This window comes from Gymnogyps californianus, unplaced genomic scaffold, assembly GCF_018139145.2.
Source record: "Gymnogyps californianus isolate 813 unplaced genomic scaffold, ASM1813914v2 HiC_scaffold_51, whole genome shotgun sequence".
Lineage (NCBI taxonomy): Eukaryota > Metazoa > Chordata > Aves > Accipitriformes > Cathartidae > Gymnogyps > Gymnogyps californianus.
Genome location: NW_026114411.1, coordinates 190,274 through 214,314, shown reverse-complemented (window position 1 = coordinate 214,314; position 24,041 = coordinate 190,274). Strand labels below are relative to the sequence as shown.

At 40.7% G+C, this 24,041-nt stretch overlaps 1 protein-coding gene across 7 annotated transcripts in view; it reads left to right on the top strand.

Annotated features, from left to right (window-relative positions):
• The window catches only part of LOC127028957 (erbin-like), a 79,749-nt gene that overhangs the window by 4,939 nt on the left and 50,769 nt on the right, over nucleotides 1-24,041 (top strand). For all 7 annotated transcript variants that reach the window (XM_050914634.1, XM_050914636.1, XM_050914635.1 and 4 more), the window contains exons 3-5: nucleotides 8,716-8,794; nucleotides 9,588-9,677; nucleotides 22,355-22,411. In XM_050914634.1, the coding sequence (XP_050770591.1) occupies nucleotides 8,716-8,794; nucleotides 9,588-9,677; nucleotides 22,355-22,411 (226 nt within the window). The remainder of the gene's footprint in view (nucleotides 1-8,715; nucleotides 8,795-9,587; nucleotides 9,678-22,354; nucleotides 22,412-24,041) is intronic.

Genomic DNA, 24,041 nt, shown 5'->3' with positions numbered 1-24,041 from the left:
GGTTTCATAAAAAATTTGTTTTCAGTTTATTTTAATGAGCTGTCTGAAAATTGTAGTAGGACTTGGCTGCTATGCTGCCAGATGGTAACCTCTGTTGCATGGGGAGAAGTAGTGACTATGGACAGTGACTGGTTCACTTGTCTGACTTGTTAAAAATCTATCATTCTGTGTAAGTCAACCTTTTATAAATTATGAAATGTTGTCAGCCAAGTATTGTATGCATGGGGTCTATTAATGGTGGTGATTTTGGCAAGTTGGCAGATGCGTGCAACTGTGAGGAAATTGAAATAACTTCTATTGTAATCAGACTTGTTTGCGTGGCTTATTTGGGGGGGAGGGGGGGAATTCAGTCATGCTAATTGATGAGCATATAATAGTCTTGTCTTACTAATTCAAAGTGAAGTTAGAGGACCTCTCCTTGAAATCTTATTTGAAAATAAGGATTATATCAATATGCCAAAGATTTTATCGTATCAAATTCATTGCTTTATTTGGACAGCTAGCTAATTATGACTCCACAAAACTAAGTTCTGCTTTATTAAGAAAATATTCCAGTTGTTGAGGTGTTGGCATTCTCCTTTATTGTCCATTGTAGCCCAATCTATACTTATACTGTTACTTTATTATTTCTGCCTACTGAACACAGCATTTAGTGTGATAAATTGACCTGATTGTTACTGCTCTGTTCCTGGTACAAGTGGATTAATAGTCTGTCTTAAAGAACACTGGCCTTAAACTTTCATAGTGACACACAACAGAGAAAGAATCATCTTTTTGTCCTAGACTGAACTGTTAAAAGGTTTAACTGTTTCCAGCACAAGTTCACAATGCAGAAGACTTGAAAGCAGCAAAAGGGGTTTTTAGTTCTAGTGCTGGCAAATTCCTTAGCTTATGTACATAAATAGGCAGCTGGTCACTTACCAGCTAGAGAATTAGTTGTCCGTCCAAAATAGCGTAACCTTTAGCTAAGCCTTCAGAGAGCTGCTGAAAGAGCACTTGTTCCTCTGAGGCATATAAAGAATTTAAGGAGGCAATAGCTGAACGATACACTATCTCAGTAAACTGTGAAGCTGTTTTCTAGGGGTTGTTTTGTTTTTAACACTTTTCAGAGAAACTTATTTAAACTATTATCATATGCCTGTTCTCAATCTTATCACAGTTTGGATAGCTTCTCTGCCTAGTGTTGCACATCAAAAATAGTCCTGAGAACACACACTTATTTACTTGGGACACCTTGTCTCCCACCATTCCTGAAAGCTCTGTAAAATTAAAAAAAAAAAAAAGAAAACAAAACAAAAAAAAACAAATCAGGGTCCCTGTTGTCCCTGTTGGGCAAGGTAAGAAATAGTGTTGTTTGTTCTGGCTCCTAATACATTTGGTAATATTTGAGACTTCAGTTTGTTGGCTTAAGTGCCTTTTCTGTTTAGCTATCTACTGTTGCAACCACAGAACTTTTTTTTTTTTTTTTTCTTGATAACTGTAAGCCTGTTCTCTTCCCTTGCATCTCCCTTTTCTCTTGGTAAGAATTTACAGCTTCTCACTGTCCATGATTGTTGTGATGTTCCTCTATAATAGAGCCAAATACAAGGTTTTTTGCTAGTTTTCCAAGATTAGCAAAACTGATTAAACATCTCTGATTCTTCCTTTTTCTTTGTTAGATATTGAAATAATACAGTGTGGAAGCAGTGGACTTTGTGGGAAGCACAGGGGTTGCTTTCTCTTAATTTATTAAAAAAAAAAAATTGCAGGGGATTAATCACCAATCTTAGTGAAGGATGATGAGAGATGCCAAATACTAAAATAGTGTGTTTTTCAGATTCCTGCAGTTGTGGCAAATGAAGGTGATAGTTCCTGTATTTTTCTTGTAATATTAATATACCATAAGTGTTTTCTTCTGATGTAGATGGAGCTGAAGCATGGAGTGCAGATGCTTTTAGATCAAATATGCATTTAGTTATAAAGGTTGCATTTTAGAAGGATAGTTAGACTTTAATTTTCAAATACCAATACACATGAAATACGATAGGGTTTTCATATAAGATAGTTGAGCTGTTTATGACACAGGCATAATGGAATGTATTGACCAAAGAGAAGTATTTAATTTTCTAAAGAGGTGATAGAAAAATGAATGAAGTTTCAATTTTAAAATGTGATCAGGTTACCTCATTAATTGCAGAGTCTGGCTCTGCAGCTAGCTCACACAGGACAGAGGGAGACAAGATTACCAGCAAATCGCATTTTCTCCTGTTGTGCTCTGCAAATGGTCATAGTCCACAAGTGTGATGGTTTGTGGTTCTTATGTAAAATAGTAAGCGTGATCTGTAAATCGGCTACAGCACTGAAATGGGTTGGGGATGATGGTTGTTATCATGTAAAGTAGGAAACAGCAGGATGAAGAACCTGTCCACATGATGCTTCTCAAGGAAAGTGGGATAAGGCTGCAACAGACTAAATAACTCCCAAGTAATCTGTAGCGCTGTCTTCCTCTTCTACAGTCCTTGAGTATCAGTGTATAAAGGAAGCAGTAAAAGACCCTAAAGTGTTGTCCCAAAAATCAGGATTCTTTCACCAGCAGAATAAAGAGATAAGCAGTGCAGCCAACAAACTCCGTGACCTGCACAGGAGCTTGCCACTTAATAACTACTATAGCTATAGCATGCTGTCCTAGTTTTGGCTAGGATAGAGTTAATTTTCTTCCTAGTAGCTGGTATAGTGCTGTGTTTTGGATTTAGTAGGAAAATAATGTTGGTAACACACTGATGTTTTTAGTTGTTGCTAAGTAGTGTTTATACTAAGTCAAGGATTTCTCAGCTTCTCATGGCCAGCCAGCAAGAAGGCTGGAGGGGCACAAGAAGCTGGGAGGGGACACAGCCAGGACAGCTGACCCAAACTGGCCAAAGAGCTATTCCATACCATATGACATCATGCCCAGTATATAAACTGGGGGGAGTTGGCTGGGAGGGGCGGACTGCTGCTCGGGAACTAACTGGGCATCGGTCAACGAGTGGTGAGCAATTGCATTGTGCATCACTTGTTTTGTATATTCTAATTCTTTTAGTAGTATTATTGTAATTTTATTTTTATTATCATTATCATTATTTTTCCTTCCTTTCTGTCCTATTAAACTGTCTTTATCTCAACCCACAAGGTTGGGGTTTTTTTCGATTCTCTCCCCCATCCCACTGGGTGGGGGGAGTGAGCGAGCGGCTGTGTGGTGCTTAGTTGCCAGCTGGGGTTAAACCACGACACATGCTTAATACAAAACTGCCGTTGTCTTGAGCCCCACGTTGGGCGCCAAAAAGGACTGTGGTAGGTTGACCCTGACTGGATGCCAGGTGCCCACCAAAGCCGCTTTATCACTCCCCCTGCTTGGCAGGAAAGGGGGGAGAAAATAAGATGGAAAACTCATGGGTCAAGATAAAGGCAGTTTAATAAACCAAAAGCAAAGTCCGCGCATGGAAGCAAAGGAAAACAAAAAGAAATTATTCTCTACTTCCCATCAGCAGGCGATGTCCGGCCACTTCCTGGGAAGCAGGGCTTCAGTACGCTTAGCGGTTGCTCTGGAAGATAAATGCCTTAATAACAAATGCCCCCCACTCCTCCTTCTCCTTTCGCTTAGTTTAGGTCATATGGTATGGAATATCCCTTTGGTCAGTTTGGGTCAGCTGTCCTGGCTCTGTCCCCTCCCAAGATCTTGCCCACCCCCAGCCTACTGGTGAGGGGGGCAATGTTGGAGAGGCAGCCTTGATGCTGTGGGAGCAGTGCTCAGCAGTAGCCAAAACCCTGGTGTGTTATCCACACCTTTCTAGCTACCAATACAGAGCACAGCACTATGAGGGCTGCTGTGGGGAAAGTTAACTCCGTCCCAGCCAGACTCAATACAATGTGTTGACTAAATTTCTGAAGAGAGCAACACTTTAATGGAGAGGAGAGGGAGGGGGAGAGGATTCGTTTTTGGCCTGATAGTGAGCCCAATCAGAAAGTATTAGCTCTGCAAAAAGCACCTGTTAAAGCCTAACTGAAATCTGGAAATCCAAAGGGGACAACTCAATGAAGCAACTAATTTTGGCTACTTAAAAATCCTGTTTGTAACAATAACTTGGGAATATTACTCAGTTTCTACTTTCTACAGAGTAAAGTACTGCCTTCTTCAACCAGAAATCAAAGGATAAGGTTATCCTCTGTCATGTGGAAAAACATTTGTCTGCTCAGTTTTCTTATAAAAGCTTGTAAATCTCACACTTATTCATTTAAAGGAAATCATTTCAGGTTAAAATTTTTTCTTAATTTATAAGTATGTTGTCTATTTGCTTTTGCTTTCTATAAGTGGCTTTGAAGGCTAGAACTCCTCAGCAGTGAGTTACATTGGGTAGTTTTACACCTCTGCCCTGCATAAACATGCAACAAACTTTTTTGTTAAGATAAGATTCATGGAATCATTGAGCTTTAAAGGGAAAAAGGCCCATGAAATCAATCTGATTTGTATATCACCAGCCATTCCATTTCACCCAGTTACTCTGAATGAAGTCTAATACATTGTGTTTGGTGAAAGCATATCTCCTAGTGTTGTCCCAAAAATCAGGATTCTTTCACCCGGTGTGCAAAAAAGCCGATTAACACACAGAGCCGAGATATTTGTTTATTTCATGTCTGCGCAGAGATGGGTGCTAGGTGGTAACTCCACAAAGCTAGCACACCCGGTTAACACACGGTAAAGCATTTTATACCTTTCGAGCAACAGTTATCAGTATTTTTACAGTTTTGCTTAGTTACTCTCGTTCCTATTGGTTCTCGCAAGCCTCATCTCCGCTTAAAGTCGCAGCGTCCTCCTTTTTTACTGCGCATGTTCTGTGAGGAAGGGGCTTCTGTTGGTAGGGGGCTCTCCCTACCCGAGGGCGGGTTTTCTAGTATGTTAGTTAGGATAGTTCACTCACAGTTCCAGTAGCTCTTTGGTTGCCCCTGTGCTGATCTTGGTATGTCTTTACCTGGCTGACTTATGGTGTCATCTTGTTTCTCCTCTCAAGGTCACGCCTCGTTAACTAAGTAGCATCCTTTGTTTTTGTTTCTCACATATCTCCAACAAAAGAAAATGGCGTTTAGAAAGGAATGTGGATCTCAGTTTACAGTGTTCATTTGATCAGATGCTCATGGAGGGGGGGAGTGGCTATCAAATGGATTAATTAGCACAGTCTTACAAAAGGAGTGTGGAAAGATGTGGTCACAGAGATCCTTGAGATTTGCTGAGCTTTCTTAACAGGGGACGAAGATTCAGGACACTAAGGATAGATGGAAAGCAGAGAAAGAAGAACAGCTCCTCTTATAAAATGTTCTTTACAGCCCTTTGTCCTTCTCTCATTTTTCTCCAGTGTCTCTCTGCCTTCTCTCTTTTTTACTTGCTTTTTGAATTTGCTTTCTTGGTGAGAGAACTGAAAGAATACTAATTCAACAGTATCTACATGTTTCTAGCATGCAGGAGGGATATAGCTGAGGAAAAGTGAGTGTCTGAAGGTTGTTAGCCAGTTAGTAAATGCAACTTCCTATCATCTGGTAGAGGAGCAGTCTCCTAATTTTTTTTTTTCTATCTTCTGAATCTGTACTACAAACATTAGGTGTATTTCATGCTGTCATTCTCAATTTACTGCTCTTTTGAATGATGGCTGCCACTTCTCCATACTGAAGTGTTGAGTGAGGTTGGTAAAGAGTGTGTATACTGTAACAATCCTGGCTCTAAGAACAAGCAAAAATAAATTAATGGGCTCCTTCAGTTAGCTTTCTCATCAGTTGCATTTCTGTTGTTAATTTGTTAAAACTGTTGCTGCCTCTTGCCCAAGGCATAGTCAAAGAAGAGACTACTGTAGAGTCCTTTGATTATATACAAAAGCATGCTGATTTAACATGTCTGTATTTGGATAGCTAATATTTTATTTGACTGTTCTTTTGAGAGTAAGTTTACACTGACATTCTTCTCTAGCAGATATGCTGTGTGTTTTGTTTTCTACGTAGTTATCAGAGACTTAAGTCTTCTGTGTTTCAATAAATTCTTGGCACAGGCAGTGGAAACTAATATTAAATATTAAAACCACAAGTTTTAACATGTTGGACCGGAGCAATCTTTCATCCAAGGACCAAGCCAAGGCCCAGTAGTATGACCATCTTTCAGAACAACTAAGCTTAGAGAATCTCTCAATGTGATTCAAACAGCAAAATTAATGGCACAGAGTGAATCTGAAACATAACTGACTCCAAGGAAGAGCTTAGCGGCAGTTTACTCTGATTATTGTAGACACTTATTTTAAGAAGGCAAAGTTATATCATCAGCAATAAAGGGGTCTTGACGTACTTTTTAGACAATGGAAGACCACTTCATACAAAATGTCCGTAGCTTTATCTATACAGGCCTCTTATGTGCTAGATTTTTCTGCATCTGCCATGGTTCAGGATTCTGCATCACGTTAGATGCTTTCCATCTGCATGTTTGGATATTCTTGTTTGGTGAAAGAGGCTTCTTGCTACAACTGGAATTAAGATAATACATATTTAAATTTCTTGGAAATGTGTTTCTCAATACAAAGACTATATGACAGCAATAGGTAAGGTATATTTTTAGTCTTTCTATGGTACTTTTCTAATCTTTCTTTAAACCTACCTTTGGACTTGAAAAATATCACTGCTGCTTTCCAGAAATGAAGCTTTATTACATTATAAGTATTATCTCTTTAGTTTTGATTCTGAACTGTGAGAGTGATAGTGAATTGAATCAGTAACCCCTGCCTTCTCTTCCTGCTTTGACCCCACTCACAGCCCCAGTAAAATTTACATGGCTAAAGCCATATATATAAAGCTATATATATTTATTTACACATGTGTGCATATACATGCACACACATGGTAGTAAACCAGAAGTGTCAGAAATCTTGGCCTATATTACAGTTGATGATTCAATTCCTCCTGACCCCCTCCACTTCTATATTATTGTCCTTGAGTTCAACAAGCTATTTCCCGAAAGGATCCATGATACTTAGAGATATTTAAACACCTGGATTAACTGTGTGGCTTAGCGTGCTTTTCTTGCCTTTCACCTCTCAATAACAGAGTACAACGCCTGGTATGAATCAAAAGTAAGAGTTTCAACCATTTGGTATGACAAACAGGTTTCTGTCAAGAAAGACCTAAAAGGCTACTTTGGCAGAACTGGAGTTTCTACTCAAGTTGAATTTATAGAAAAGTCAGCATAGTGACTTTCCCCCTCAACATCACCAATTAATTTAATGTGAAAGTATGTATTCTGTGGCTACTTTTCTTGTCAGGTGATATTGTCACCTCTCATGTCGCAATATACCAGTTCTGTCTTGTTACTGCACAAACATAGAAAGAACCAAACTCTAAGCTAGCATCAGAAATTGTGTAATTTCTTATGTAAGTAAAAACATTACTTAGTTGATGCTTCACCACGTTTTTTCTGCTTTGGTATTCTCAGAACACACATGGAGAGACAAAACCAAGTTCCACCTGCTAATCTGAATTAGAAGACACACTGCCCTTGTCTTTCTCTCTGCAGCTCAACTGTAAGAGAGTTAATGTTGCTTGGAGCAGCATGAAATTTCACACTCTCACTAGACTAAAAGAGAGCATGCACAGAGTATAGTTCCTTCTTAGTGGTCTTGTTCCCTGGGTTCAGGCTGCCCTCTCCACACACCTGATAAAGCACTCTAGAAGTAGACACAATTGCATACAGTAATTGAAAGACAAATAGCTAAGATTGGTTACCTGAAAAAACAGTTGTTTTAAACTAACTTTGTTTTACTAGCATATGGGTTTTTCTTGAGAAAAAAAAAGTGTATTCTTAATCCAAGTGGAAAGATTGCAGTATGAATGTTTGTTATACTTAAGATGAGTTTGTTTAAAACAAAAACACAGGGTATAAGAACAATGTAGTGATACATTGCAAAAGCAAATGCAGATGTGATAACCATGGTTGTATTTGGTTTTATCATATAGTAAAGATTGAGGTGAAAGTCTTGGGCAGCAGAATGGTTTCTTACTGACATGGCGGATACCTGTCTTCTGTTTTCAAGGTCTATTTTGTCAGCTTCTGACAAATATAAATTTTGGCAGATATGTGGGTTGCAAATCCACTCTGGCATTTTTGGAGATAACCGTAGAAGATGAGAAGGTTCCTTATTGTTTTAATTTTCAGACATAAATGTGTCTGCAGCATTTTTTTTTCCCCTCTCTACATATAATTTGAAGCCAACACCAAGCATATGTCACATTTTGGGAGATCTGTTCAGAACCATGAATGCTGTAAACCTACTTTAGGATTTGAAGCCTTACCATTTAACCTGGATGTCATATAAGCCATGCATTTGACAAACAAATATTGTTGGAAACTTTGTTCTACCATGTGTATGAATGCCTTTTAAAAAAAATAAAAAATAATTGAGACTGAGGGCCTGATCTTAAGTACATTACAAAGTACAAGTACTTTACTATTTGGTAATGAGCAGTGGGAATTGTGAGTGCACTGTGTGTCTATAATGCTGTTTGAGCTGCCTGCTAAGTGGCAGTATGAAATGCTTTAGGAATAAATAGTAAAAGAATTGATACTGCATAAGAGTGTTTTTTTAATGAAAACTGTATCTAAAATGAAATATCGGAGAACCAGTCCACTGGTTGCTAAATGAATGTTTCCCTACCTCTCCCTGTATCTTGCAGGCATACAGGAGTTTCCAGAAAATATAAAAAATTGTAAAGTCTTGGCAGTTGTTGAGGCCAGTGTAAATCCAATTTCAAAGTAAGTTTGTAATTTTTGTCATGTTTTGTATTTTATGCAAACACTGCTGAGTCTCAAACATGCCCCAGACAACTTTTTGTGAGCCAACCTTTGGAGGCAAGGAGCAGAGTTACCTGAGAAGTATCTTCATTAACCTCATTGCACCGCGATACAGTATAGCTATGTCAGTAAAATATTTTGCCCAAGTTAATAGGCTATGTGAGCAATCCTACATTATACCATGTGGCTTTCTCAGCTTTAAGTCCATCACTTCTCTGTGAAGTTAGAGGAAATACGCAGAGTTTTGTTTCTTAATAATTAATTTTACTCTACAGCCTGTACCACTGTTTTTTCAAACTCAGCTTATATGAGTAGATTTCCCTGTCACCTTCTATAGTGACAAAATTAACTTTGCTGGAAGTAGCACTGCCAGAGATATAAACTTTGCGCGAGAGAACTCTTCGGGGGGGGGGGGGGGGGGGGGGAGAAGGTGTTGCATAGGTTTTAATTTATCTTCTCTAATGAATGCCTCTTCCACATTAGGTGTCAGGAGATCACAAATACATAGCAAGACTACACTTGTTCGTAGTTTTTATTGCCTGTAGATATTGTGCTCAATACTTAAGATTAATTTCAAAATTATTTTTATAGTGAACAAGTATCTAGTTCAATTTTGTAGAAATTCTGGTACCACCTTAATATTAATGTTATCAATATGTAGGACTTCAATACTATACTGCTGTTTAAGAAAATATGACTTAATACCCTGAATATAATTGAAACAAAGGCACTTCATTATTTTATTTCTATATAGGCTTCCAGATGGATTTTCCCAACTGTTAAACCTAACGCAGCTGTACTTGAATGATGCTTTTCTTGAGTTTTTGCCAGCCAACTTTGGCAGGTAAGTTGTGTCCTAGTTTCAGCTGGGACAGAGTTAACTCTCTTCTTAGTAGCTGGTACAGTGCTGGGTTTTGGATTTAGTGTGAGAATAATGATGTTGATAACACCCTGATGTTTTAGTTGTTGCTAAGTAGCGCTTATCCTAAGCCAAGGACTTTTCAGTTTCCCATGCTCTGCCAGCAAGCAGGTGTGCAAGAAGCTGGGAGGGAGCACAGCCGGGGCAGCTGACCTGAACTAGCCAAAGGGGTATTCCATACCATGGAACATCATGCCCAGTATATAAACAGGGGGGAGTTGGCTGGGAGGGGCGGATTGCCACTTGGGCATCGGTCGGCAGCGGGTGGTGAGCAATTGCATTGTGCATCACTTGTCTTTTCTTGGGTGTTATTTCTCTTTTTTTTTTTTTTTTGTTATATCCCTTTTCATTACTATTATATTATTATTATTAGTTAGTATTATACTTTATTTTACTTTAGTTATTAAACTGTTCTTATCCCAACCCATGAGTTCTACCTTCTCCCCCCCTCCCCCATTCTCCTCCCCACCCCACTGGGAGGGGGGAGGGATGAGCGGCTGGATGGTGCTTAGTTGCTGGCTGGGGTTAAACCACGACAGCTGAATTTGAAACTTAGTATTTATATTTAGTTTCAAATTTATGCAGAGCAGTTTCTGCTGCTTCTTAAGCAAAGTGTGAACTGGAGGAGAGGAAGAAGTGTACATTACCAATCCATTTATGCCACACATTAGTTACAAAAAAACCCCCAAATCTTTATCACCATTTTTTAAACCGGACTTATTAAGGACAGACAGAATGTTTATAAAGACCCAAGAAATAACACTTATTTACATACTTGTTGCTTCTTTATTGCTAAAAGAAAGAACCCAGTGTCCCAGTCCCACTCGGTGGGTGAGGTTAACCTTTTGATTCTCTGTGTGGTAATCCGGAGCAACGACAATTACACAAGAGGTTCAATCAGATCACAACTTTCCTCAAAACTTGCTTAAAACTTGGCAGAAAACAGGGGATAGTGGCTTGGCAAAACTTGTAACAGTATAACCATGACAAACTCCTCGCCACGATATTACCATGACAAACTCACAATGATATTACCCCTATGTGCCCAGAATAAGGTCAGAAAACAGAGAGAGAAAAAGAGAGATACAAGAAAAGGGGAGAGAAAGAGAAAGAAAGATATCACCACCCTTGGATCCAGCGATGGTCTCTGCTCTGGGTTGTAGTCCTCCGGTGGCCGGTGCACGCAACATAGCTCCTTGCAATTGTGTCTTTTATAGTCTAAATCTCCGTCCACAGTCTCGCCTCCTGAAGACTTATATGGGTTCATTCTAGACAGTTCTTGACATATATGGTAGTGTTCCAGAGGGTTCTTCACCTACTGAGCATGTGCGGCTTATTGGGGTGGTGATCTTAGGGACTTTCCAAGGAGCTACAAGCCCCCTCCTCCAATAAGCTTTGTGTGGCCTCTGGCCGTATATGGTGGGTTACCAGGCTGGTTCTGCCAGAACACGGGACTGCATACCCTCCAGCACACCCCCTGTGTCCATGCCAGCCAACTTCTTGCTAATGTCCCTCCCTCTTTGTTATGCAGACTGTACCTTAATTGCTACAATGTTTGAGACTTTGACAGACGTTAACTCTTTCAGTCCCTTACACCCAGCCACCGCCCTCTATTCCAGGGAGATTTTATTCGTGTGGCTCGCTTGATTGCAGCACATGTTTCACATTCATGAGTGACCTGTGTGATGGCCTCCATGGTCAGGTCCACCCCTCGATCACGAGCCCATCTGTATGTTGCATCTCTCCCTAGATGTCCCGATGTTTCGTGGACCCATCGAGCTACAAATAGCTCACCCTTACGCTCCCAGTCCAGGTCCACCTGAGATACTTCAATTTTGGCAGCCTTGTCTACCTGTTCATTGTTCTGATGTTCTTCAGTGGTGCAGCTTTTGGGCATGTGAGCTTCTACATGATGTACCTTTAGAGCCATGTTTTCTACCCGGGCAGCGATGTCCTGCCATAATGCAGCAGCCCAGATGGGTTTACCCCTGTGCTGCCAAGTGGTCTTCTTTCACTGCTGTAGCCACCCCCATAGGGCATTAGCCACCATCCAGGAGTCAGCAGAGAGATAGAGTACTGGCTGCTTTTCTCGTTCAGCAATCTCTAGGGCTAGTTGGATGGCTTTCACTTCTGCAAACTGACTTGACTCACCTTCTCCTTCAGTGGCCTCAACGACTTGTCGTGTGGGACTCCACACAGCAGCTTTCCACTTCCGATGGTTTCCTACCATACGACAGGATCCATCAGTAAACAAAGCATAACGCCTTTCATCTTCTGATAACTCATTATATGGTGGTGGTGCCTCTTGGGCATGAGCCACCTCCTCAGGCAATGCTCCAAAATCTCTGCCTTCTGGCCAGTCCATGATCTCTTCCAGGATTCCTGGGCGGTTGGGTTTCCCCAGTCGAGCTCGTTGCGTGATCAACCCTACCCACTTACTCCATGTAGCGCTGGTTGCGTGATGTGTAGAGGGGCTGTTTCCTTTGAACATCCAGTGTAGCATGGGCAATCGTGGTGCCAAGAGGAGATATGCTTCTGTACCAACAACTTCTGAAGCGGCTCGAACCCCCTCATATGCTGCTAGTATCTCTTTTTCAGTTGGGGTGTAGTGGGCTTCTGATCCTCGATACCCCCGGCTCCAAAACCCTAATGGTCGACCTCGGGTTTCTCCTGGTGTTTTCTGCCAGAGGCTCCAGGTGAGACCATGCTCCCCAGCTGCAGTGTAGAGTACATTTTGCACAGCTGGTCCTGTCCGGACAGGCCCAAGAGCTGCCTCACGAGCTATCTCCTGTTTGATCTGCTCAAAGGCTTGCTGTTGCTCAAGGCCCCACTCAAAATAGTTCTTCTTTCGGGTTACTCGATAGAGAGGGCTCACAAGCTGAGTATAACCTGGAATATGCATTCTCCAGAACCCCACAAGGCCTAGGAAAGCTTGTGTTTCCTTCTTGTTAGCTGGTGGAGACATAGTTGCTATCTTGTTGACCACATCCATAGGCACATGATGGCGTCCATCCTGCCATTTTATTCCCAAGAACTGAGTCTCCTGTGCAGGTCCCTTGACCTTGCTTTTCTTTATGGTGAAACCAGCTTTCAGAAGAATCTGAATCACTCTTTTTCCCTTCTCAAACACTTCTTCTGCCTTGTTGCCCCACACGATGATGTCATCGATGTATTGCAAATGTTCAGGGGCATCACCTTGTTCCAGTGCAGTTTGGATTAGTCCATGACAAATGGTAGGGCTGTGCTTCCACCCCTGGGGCAGTCGATTCCAGGTGTATTGAACACCTCTCCAAGTGAAAGCAAACTGTGGCCTGCACTCTGCTGCCAAAGGAATTGAGAAAAACGCATTGGCAATGTCAATTGTAGCATACCACTTGGCTGCCTTTGACTGCAGTTCATATTGGAGCTCTAGCATGTCTGGTACAGCAGCACTCAGTGGTGGTGTCACTTCGTTCAGACCACGATAGTCTACTGTTAACCTCCACCCTCCGTCAGACTTTTGCACTGGCCATATGGGACTATTGAAAGGTGAGTGAGTCTTGCTGATCACTCTCCTTGGCTCTCCAGTTGATGAATCAGCTCATGGATGGGAGCCAGGGAGTCTCAGTTCATGTGATATTGCCACGGGTTCACTGTCCTGGTAGCAATTGGCACCTGCTGTTCTTCAACTCGCAGCAATCCCACAACGAAGGGATCCTCCGAGAGGCCAGGCAGGGTAGATAGCTGTTTGATCTTCTCTGTGTTCACAGTGGCTACACCAAAAGCCCATGGGTACCCCTTTGGGTCCTTGAAGTACCCTCTCCTGAGGTAGTCTATGCCAAGGATACAAGGGGCCTCTGGGCCGGTCACAATGGGGTGCTTTTGCCCCTTGTCCCCTGTTAAGCTCACCTCAGCCTCCAATACAGACAATTCTTGGCATCCCCCTGTCACTCCAGAGATCCAGATGGGTTCCGTGCCCCTATACCCTGATGGCACCAGCGTACACTGTGCACCAGTGTCTACCAAAGCCTTATACTTTGGTGGGTCTGATGTGCCAGGCCATCGAATCCACACAGTCCGGTATACCCGGTCATGCCTTTTCCTCCTCCTGGCCGAAGGCAGGGACCCTCTCTTCCTGTTCCTGGTCAGAGTATTCACTGTCTGACCCTTGCAGTGCCAGACCAGAAGTCCCCTCACCAGGATCAAGGGAGGTGATTTCAGTCCTTCTTTGTCTGGGAGATCGCCGATTGCCTTCTTGTGTCTCTACAGCAACTATGCTGACAGCCTTCTTGGGCGGCCCCTTCTTAACAGCAGTCTTCCCTCTCAGTTCAAGTACACGGGCTTCCAGCTGAAAGGTGGGTTCACCATCCCACTTCCTCATGTCCTCCCCCTGGTCACGCAGGAAGAACCAGAGTGCACCATGTGGCATGCGTCTGGGGCTCCCTTTCCCTCTGACCGGGGCAGGAGGGGACTGACTTCTTGGGGCGCCCCTGACAGCCAAGGCGCTGTCCTGTAGGGATGAGGAGGGACAGAGATTTTCTTCAAAAGTTTTGGAGCCAAGAAGACACTCTCTCCACAGTTGGTGTATCCATATCTGGGCAATACATCGCTGCCAAGCTGTTAGAATAGGACGCTGGGGCACTTTGAATCACCTTCCTCCCCATGGCCCGTGTGCACAGGACATCCTCTGGATCTTTGGAGACCTCATCATCGTCTAGATCACTGTAGATGACTTCCAGCACCGCTAATTCTCTCAGGTACTGGATGCCTTCATCTGCAGTAGTCCACTTTCCTGGGGAGTTCACAAGATCTTCCTTGAATGGATATCTTGCCCTCACACTTGAGAGGAGCCGTCTCCAGAGACTGCAAATTGCTGCCTCTTTTCCAATTCCTCCCTCAATTCCCCGGTTTCTAGCAAGAGATCCCAACTGTTGGGCTTCCTTACCTTCCAATTGCTGACTGTCGGCCCCTCTATCCCAGCATCGGAGCAGCCAGGCAGCAATCCGCTCACCTGGCTGGCGGCTATAATCTTTCCGCATGTCTCGAAGCTCTGATGAGGTCAGGGGCCGGGTAGTTTCTGCTTCCTGTCTGATTTCTCTCATTCCTTCCTCCCATTTCTTTGTCGAAGGACCGGCTTCTTGATCAAACCTTTCCTCTTCTTCCTCCTCCCTTACTAATCGAGGGTATGGACCCGTTGTTCTCCTTGTCCACTGTTTCTTTTTCACTACTGGGGCAATTACTGTAGTTGTTGTTGTTGTTTGGGTGCCTATCTCAACCATGGTGTCCTCAGATGCAGTTTGGGTCCCTGCCTCAACCACAGTCCTCTGATAGTACTGAACTGTGGCTCGATAGGCACAGGCCAGGCCCCAGTACAGTGCTAGAAGCTGCTGGTTTTCATTGGGGTAGGCAAGGCACCCTTCTATCAGGTGGCGCATCAGTTTGCCAGGGTTGCTTGCCTGTTCAGGTGTAAAGTCCCAGGTTATGGGAGGTGATAACCGTCCTAGGAATCTGCCCAAGTCCTTCCACACACCCTGCCACCCAGGGACCGGCCGCCTCAGGGCACATTTCAGTATTGCCTCACCCAAAAGTTGTCTCCTCTTACTCCGGGACGAGACCATATTCCACAAACCCCATAATATGCCAACAGTGTTAACTAGTAGTATTGAACAGCTCACATAAGGGGGAACAAGGACCTCAGGAGCCTCTTGCATAATAAAACCACCCACATCAGTCCCAGGTAGGAAGAAGGAGGTGTATTCCCTCATCCTCTCCACCAGATAGCTCCCCCAGCACAGCAAGGCCATCAATGCCAGGGCAAAGCACAGAGCCATTGTTTGTACTAACATGTTCCCAAGCTCAGCAGAATAAAGAGATAAGCAGAGCAGCCAACAAACTCCGTGACCTGCACAGGAGCTTGCCACTTAATAACTACTATAGCTATAGCACGCTTAATACAAAACTGCCGTTGTCTCGAGCCCCACGTTGGGCACCAAAAAGGACTGTGGTGGGTTGACCCTGGCTGGCTGCCAGGTGCCCACCAAAGCCGCTCTATCACTCCCCTCCTCAGCAGGATGGGGGGGAGAAAATAAGATGAAATAGAACTCATGGGTCAAGATAAAGGCAGTTTAATAAAGCAAAAGCAAAGGTCGTGCGCGAAAGCAAAGGAAAACAAAAGATTTTATTCTCTACTTCCCATCAGCAGGCGATGTCCAGCCACTTCCCGGGAAGCAGGGCCTCATTATCCGTAGCGGTTGCTCCGGAAGACAAATGCCTTAATGATGAATGCTCCTCTTCCTCCTACTTTCTCTTAGCTTTTATTGCTGAGCAGATGTCATATGGTATGGAATATCCCTTTGGTCAGTTGGGGTCAGCTGTCCTGGCTCTGTCCCCTCCCAAGATCTTGCCCACCCCCAGCCTACTGGTGAGGGGGGCAATGTTGGAGAGGCAGCCTTGATGCTGTGGGAGCAGTGCTCAGCAGTAGCCAAAACCCTGGTGTGTTATCCACACCTTTCTAGCTACCAATACAGAGCACAGCACTATGAGGGCTGCTGTGGGGAAAGTTAACTCCATCTCAGCCAGATCCAATGCATGCAATTGGTGTTCTGAGAAGTTAATCTTACATGTAGTTTAAAAAAGCCATATTAATTATAATTTTTTCTTCATCACTGTCCTGTTCTGTAATGCTTAATGGCTAGGTAAATGGTGAAGTCATTAATTACTAACTGCTTAAGAATAAATCAGTTACTGAAGGCAACTTGTAAGCCAGTTCTCCAGTGTAGTGTTTCTGTTTAATAGCTATGAATAATTCAGCCTTGGTTTTTAAAATATAAATAGTGACTTGCAACATCCTAGCTTGTAGCCAGGAAAATGAAACTGAAATTAAGACTTTTCTCATCAGTTGTTTTTAAATGAATTCAAAGTATTTCTATAAGTTTACCTGCTTAATTGTACAGTATTGCACAGAATAAATACTATTCTATAGGAAGATAATGTTTATGTAAAATAAATTAGAAAACAATGAATTTGGTAACATGTCATTTTAAAGTAAGGTTCAGATCCCTTTGATATCGATTACTTATGTTTTGTAAGTAATCAGACTGCTCTGCCGCCCCACAGCTTTACAACTAGGTATAAACACTTGCTAGTGCAAATGGTCCGATATAGAACTTGTACTTTGGAATATGAGAAAAAGCTCTGGTAGAAGCTTTTGAGATATTTAGAGCATTGTTAGTTATTCCCATCCAGGACAAGCCTTCAACTTCTTTCAATTTGGTGTGTCAGTTGTTTTGTATATGGCTTTATAGCTATTACTCTTCATTACATGGGAACACATGAAGTAACTGAGTTCTGTTGCCTGCTCTTACTGGCAGTTATAGGCAATAATGCCTCTTAAAAACTAAGCCAATGCCATATTAAAGGTAGCTAGATTTTTCTGTTCCATGTGTCGGGGTTTCTGTTCCACCAGTTCAGGTTAGAAACCTGGTTTCCCACATCAGTTTCTCTCTGACTGTTTATATTCATTTGTTCCACAGTTTAATTGCTTTCCTCATAAGTGTTGTCCCCCATTCTCTCACTTGTTGTTTTTATAGTGTTCCCATATACCTCTCTTAATTTGTTAGACTAAACAAAATTGTTTCCCTCTGGTATGGCAGGTTTTCCTTTGTGCCTGGTTATATTAATAGATCTTGGAACTAGTTTCAGTTTGAATTAATCTCTTTTTTTGTTTTGTTTTGTTTTGTTTTTTTGCGGAGAATGACAGCATATGTAGCTATATTTAGAATTCAAATTGAGATCTCTTCATGGCTTGTACAATATCATGTTTATTTTCTTGTTTCTCTTGGAAATGTCTGTGGTTACAATCTAGTGTTCCACTAGCCCTTTTTGCAGCTGCCTAGTGTCATTTCCCACATGATTGACTAATGCATTGGACAGCTCAGAAATGACTGATGACTCTACAAGGAAATCATAAGTACTTGACTTAGTACTGTGGCATCTTTTCCCTTTTCTATTTTTTTCAGTCCTTAAGGTTGTACAGTTTTTTCCCCTACAGTGTCCTAATAATTCACTGTATCATCTGTGACTGTCTTTTGTGGCATCAGCCAACTTAAACATTTTTCCTATCCTTTAAGATTGCTGTTAAAAAATATTGAATAGGATAGTCCCAAAATGGGTCTTTGAGCACTTCTGTCAGTAATATTCAGCCTGATGCTTAGAAAAGAAAACTTGTGTAATGCAAACTACTTTTAGTATATCCATGCAGCATTTTATTAAATTTACCTCCATGTTTTATTCTCTCCTTCAAAATTTATGCTAAAGCTTTGCATAATATTGAGGTCAAGGTTATCCAATCTTTTTTTCCCTTCTTTATGAGCATTACATACTTGCTGTCCTTCAGTGATATGTTGTACCAGTCCAACCTGTTAGACTTATTAAAAATCACCAGACTTTTGATTAAATGTGCCAGTTCCTTTGGAATTCTGAGGTGATAAAGTGTGTGTCTTTCCTCCACTCCCAAATTCTAATTTGAGTGCATTAATATTGGCCCGGATCCTAGAATTAGCCTTTATGCCAGTGCACAGAAGTCTGAGAATTGCTTGTGCTTACCTAAGAAAACCATATCTGTTGTATCTAAATACATCATGTATATTTGCATTTAAATATACAAATATATAAGCAGAGCATTCTAAACTTGAAGCTCACCACATGCTAATGTTGAGACAGGACTTTAAAAGGGAAACATTATTTACTGATGGGTGTTTAAGATAAGCAAAGAGTTTATCTTCAGTGTAATTTTAAAAACTTTGAGAATGTTGTCTATAGTGGGGTATTGCTTCCAGAGACTTTTTACTGTGATGTTGCAATGAATTTACTTTTAATCTTGTTTCTCAACAGTTTGCCAGTAGTATTTGCAGTAGTAGATATTTTTAGTAGTATCTACTTTGGGATATCTTTTTACATAAATGTACAATGATGATCAAATTTGGGACTTAATTTAGTTAAATATATGCAATTTTGCTGAAACTTTTGCAAAATGTAACCTGGTATAGGATGCGTGTATTTCAGTCCTCTTGCCTTTATATTTTAGTTATGATTTTTTAAAAAAATATTTCTGCATTAGCAAAACTGCAAGGGAGGTGAAAAATAAAGAACATCTCTCTTTCAAATATTTTTAGCTTTCCGAGGAATGACTGCTGTTGAACAGTGAGTTTCTAAGTATACCTGCTATATATTTCCTTCTACAATTTTACAGATTGTATAGTTAAAGAAATCAGATTTAGGAAGAATATTGATCTTATCCTGGCAAAGTGTTCATGTAGAGATTTTGTTTTAAATAAAAGTTGAGCTACATTTTAAAAGCAAGCTAAGTTGATTACGTAAAATAACAGTCCTGCAACAATAATTTTGTTGAGACCATTACACCAGTTATACTTAAAGTTGAATAATACTCCCTTATAGCTTTGTGTTTAGGTGATGTATAAATATTTCTGTGGTTATGGGTTTTTACAGTTGAGAAATGAAATGTTTCTGTATGAGTATAACAAATCTTTGTGATAGAATGGCAGAGGAAATAGACATTCTGTCACTATGACTTTTATTTTTCCTTTAGTATAGGTGGACTAATTTTCTGTCTGTATTTCTTTTCTGAATTAAACCCTAGTTTTTCAGTTCCATTATAGCAATTCATATGCTTAGCATGGGTATTTACACCAGCAATTTAAAGAGCAGCTAGGCTGAGTATTTGATGTGCACTATTATATTAAACTTTAACCCTCCCAGTCATAATGGAAGAAGTGACAACTGCTTCAGGCCAATATTTCTCATCAATTACTGCAAGAAAATTACTAGTCTAGATGCAGCCTGTATCTCCTAGCCAGGAGAGGTTGAAAATGTTTCCCTGGTAGCCTCTGTGTAGCTCTACACATAAGAACTTAGATATTTGTATCTCCAATCTCTTAGGGTTAGCTGGAGGGAGTAGAACATGAAACAAGGTCACAAAGCTATGAACCTTTCTATCACCAAAGGCAGTCTTTAAGTTTACAAAATTAGCTTATTAGAAGTGTAGTACAGTGAGTTCTGGCTAAAGTCAACAAAGTGTGGGCGTCCATATATATATATAGTTTAGCATATGAATGGAGGTTTGCTTCTACTGCTTTCAACTGAGAAATTTGACTGCATACACATGTTGTGAAGAAAAACTACAAACAGTCTAGCTATCATCAAAGCAAAACACCAACTGGAGCCTAATGCAGTGTTTGAATGTTGAAGCCTTCTCAAAATAAATGGGTTTGGAGTTGATTGAATGTGCTACTTTATTTTTAGACCAGTGTTTAAAAAGAGCCCTGCTACAAAACTGTAAGAAGCTGAGCAGGTATCCAGAGTTGTGGGATGCATCAGAAAGGTGGTGGTGGGGAATAATTTCTTCTTAATGTGAAGAATTGGTATCTTATTAGGCAGATCTTCTTCCTTGTTCTCCAGCGTTCTTGAACTGTTTACCTTTTCAGAGGCTGCCCCTAATCTGAGCTGGTAATGGGGATGATCTAATACCAAAAGCGGCTAAGAGCTACAGTTCTGCTGTTGATGTTTTAAGTTCATCATTAGGACTATAAAGAGCAACACCTGAAGTCTCCAAAGAGAAAGGACTACTATTCCTCCCTTCTAGAGAAGATTGTCCATTCTGTTTGTCATATTTTGAGAATCCCTGATACTAAAGATGTAACAATAAACCTCCTGCTGTTGCATACTATCCAAGTCCACAATGAATCTGGGAGGGAGAAGATTTACAGTGGGTAACATGAACATTTGAAGCTTTGGGAAACAGAAGTTAATGTTATAAGAAAATGTTAGTAAAATGCAGGGATAAAAGTCTGTAGAACCTGGTTTGATATTTCCGATGTTTTGCTGTTATCATGGGATCCCAGTTTCTGCCCATGTATTGGTGCATAGGAAAATGTGGTGTCTTCTCAGTATGAAAAAATAATTACCTTGATGTTAAAATAGAGGTGCTGCTAGGCAAGACTCCTGCCTGGTTGCAGAAAATGCAGGGAATTGAGAAAGTCCTGCAGCAGACTAGGATAGTAAATAATTATGGGAAAATGTTTCCTATATGTCCAGTGTACCCTTGAGCATAACTTAGGTGCCATGCAAGCCACAAGATGCCACAGAAGTACCTTCTAGTGAAGGAAGTTATTCACTTGAAGTGTGAGACTTGCCCATTTGTAATCCAGTTCTTGGGTTCAGAAGTCCAAGCACAAAATGACCATTCAAATCTGAGGGTGCTTCAACAAACAAATTTTGTTTTGTCACAGATTCATATCTTAGGATGCAGGTAGGGTAAGAAGGCTAGGAGGTCCTTTCCAGTTATGTCCTAGATTGACAGCAGTGATATTACCATGAACTGGGTTTTTATTAGGGTATTCTTTCAACATTGTTACAGGGTGGTTTTTTTCTTTGGGAAGTTGGGGGGAGGAGGTTTCCCTCCAGCAGTTGCTACCAGATGGCAAGTACTGCTTGCAATGCTGGGCTAGGTTGACCTCTGCTCTATTTCAAGGTGACTGTTATTCTTAGGGTATTCAGAGGTGTGGCAGATTGCTACTTTCAAATGCATCCAAAAATGAGTGAATGTCTTGAGGAAAAATAAATACTGTTTTCAGGCTTTCTGTTTTTACTTTAAGTATAGTTCTTACTACTTAATCAGCATTAAGGTTTTTGTCTGTGTCCTTACAACATACTCATTTGAGCATCTTCAGGAAAGACTGATCTGTTCACTAAACTCCTTTTTGAGTCTGGGAGTGTAATGACCTATTTTGTGTTGTGTTAGGGTTGTTGGTGGGTCACATGTAGAACTCTTCTTTTTACAACCCTGTCTGTATTTAAACCAAACTGTTTCTGCGTTTCATTTAACAAAGAGATAGTCTTGTCACTTCTGTCCTAATGCAAAAAATTCCACTGGGGACGGTACATTGCTTGAATGTCAGGACTGCTTTGAACTTATCTCGGCCAAGCAGTTGAGTTTGGGATCTAGAGGTTATTTATCTTGCAACCAAGGATTTACTGAAAGAAAGGTCAAACTGCCTTCTAATAGAAATATCAAAATGGATTAAGAAGCTGACTAGAAAGAGAATATGGAAGGAAATACAAGATGAATTTAAAGGTTGTTTTTACCATGTGGAAGACCACAGGTATTCCTGTGATGAGGCTTTTTATATGAAATGGTTTGATACATTGCCTGTATTAGAAATTCAGCATCTTAACTTGTGTGGACTGATCCTGCCTTTCTTCTTTTACTTCCTGTGTACTTCTGTATATGATGATAACATATACCCATAATTAATCCAATGAAGTGCTTTAAAATCTATGGAATGAAGGAAAACTGTGTTCAAGCAGATGCAGAAAAGCAGGCAAGATCCAGTTTGTTTGCTGCTTTACCAAAACCAAACCCCAATGAATAAATGAATTTAAAATAACATGCAGATTTCTGCACAAAACATACTTATATTCTTACACAAAAAATATTTCAAACTTGTAAATCTTTTTTGAAGTTTAGCAATGTAAATAAGTTCTGAGATTGCTTTTGTCATAAAATACAGTATATTGTGATAATTTGTTATGCCTTTCTGTTACAGATTAACTAAACTCCAGATATTGGAACTTAGAGAAAACCAGTTAAAAATATTGCCAAAGTAAGTATGTATGAAATTTATTTAAAATACTTTGGAGGGTTTTTTCTGTAGTTATACTAACAATGTAGTGCATATCGAAAAGTAGATCACACCTTAAAATGTGTAGCTAAGTAACTGGACTAAGTTCTCACAAGGAACTTTCCCTTCATACTGCTGAAATTATCTCTCTTCAGACTCACTGGTCTTCCTATTCAGAGATTTGCCTATTCAGAGATTTTTGAATTTTTTCTGTCCCTCTCCAGCTTTGGATTTCTGATCTGCCTGTCAAGCTTTTAAGTCAGCATGTGGGTACTTCAGGATGATCGTTCTGAGGTGTCTGATGCTTTTTGCACACAGCATTGTATTGGTGCCCAGATGCCTGTCTGGGTACTGTTCTGATGGCTGAGTGCCTGAAACTTAGGCATTATCTCTAAATCAAATGTGGAGTTTGAGATGCTTGCTCAGAATGACTGAGGGAATGTGATTCACGTGATGTGAACTATTTTTTTTCTGTTTAACATATTTCACTGCTGAAGAAAGTAAAAAATCCTTACTGTGTTGCACAGTCTGTTATGCAGTATGTATTCTATAATGCAACAGGCTTGTTTAACATAATGGAAGCATATTAGTCAGCTGTGTTTTCTGTAATTGTAAAATAGTTATGGAAATTGTTATAGCATTTGTTTTAACAGTAAACACAATTGTACTTATCTCTTAAAATCTAGCACCTTTCTAAGCCCTGCCTTGCAACTCTCACTCACTTCATCAAACAAACCCAGGTTGACGGTGTTGCAGTTCCTGCTGTTTCTATGAGCTAGAGCAATGCTCTGAATTTTCTGACTTGGACCCTGGAGGTCTAAGTGGGTTAACAGAGGTATAAAAGGTCAATGGAGAGAGAAACAGAGATCCCAAAGATGGGATGCGAATAACTAGCTGTAGAGTCCTGAATATGTTGTGGTGTGCAATGAAAGGGGTCCTCCTCTGGCAACAGACACTGGTAAAGAGGGGTACTGGTTTCAGATGTTTTGGTGAAGAGGAGGCGCTAACAATTGAATATTCATTTTGTCCAGCTCATATGCTAGCAGAGACTTGCATGCAGTAGGCTGAAGTGCGAGTTGCCAGCCCTTTAAGTACAACAGCCAGCTTTTCTAGTGACTCTAGCTAACTATGTGCCTAAGACATGAACAAGGGGTATGTTCCATTGGAATTCCCTTTTTATGTGCCTAGATACCATACTGTGGTGTATAAAAATGCCAAAACTTGCATCTGGAATGAAATGTATAGCATCAGAAAGCGTGAATTTAAGTCTTCCAAGTTTGAAACATTCTACTCATTCATGTGATATAAATGCTCTCTATCCTTCTTTGCTCTTTCTGCTATTGCTAATTTTCAGTAGAAAAAATTAGAGGACATGTAATTTGGGGTAGTACCTCTGTAAATTAAGTTACTCCCAACTGAGGAACAGTAGCTATAATTAAAACTTGTAGCTAATACAGATTTTCTGACCTTAATTGCCATAATTAACACTAATAGCATGAATTATATGCGATATTTTAAAAGAGTAGTTTATGGAGGTCTCTTGTAGTGATAAAAGACACTTAAACAAATGCTGTAATGTATTTAAGCCAAACACTTCTGTTGAAGTTGCTGG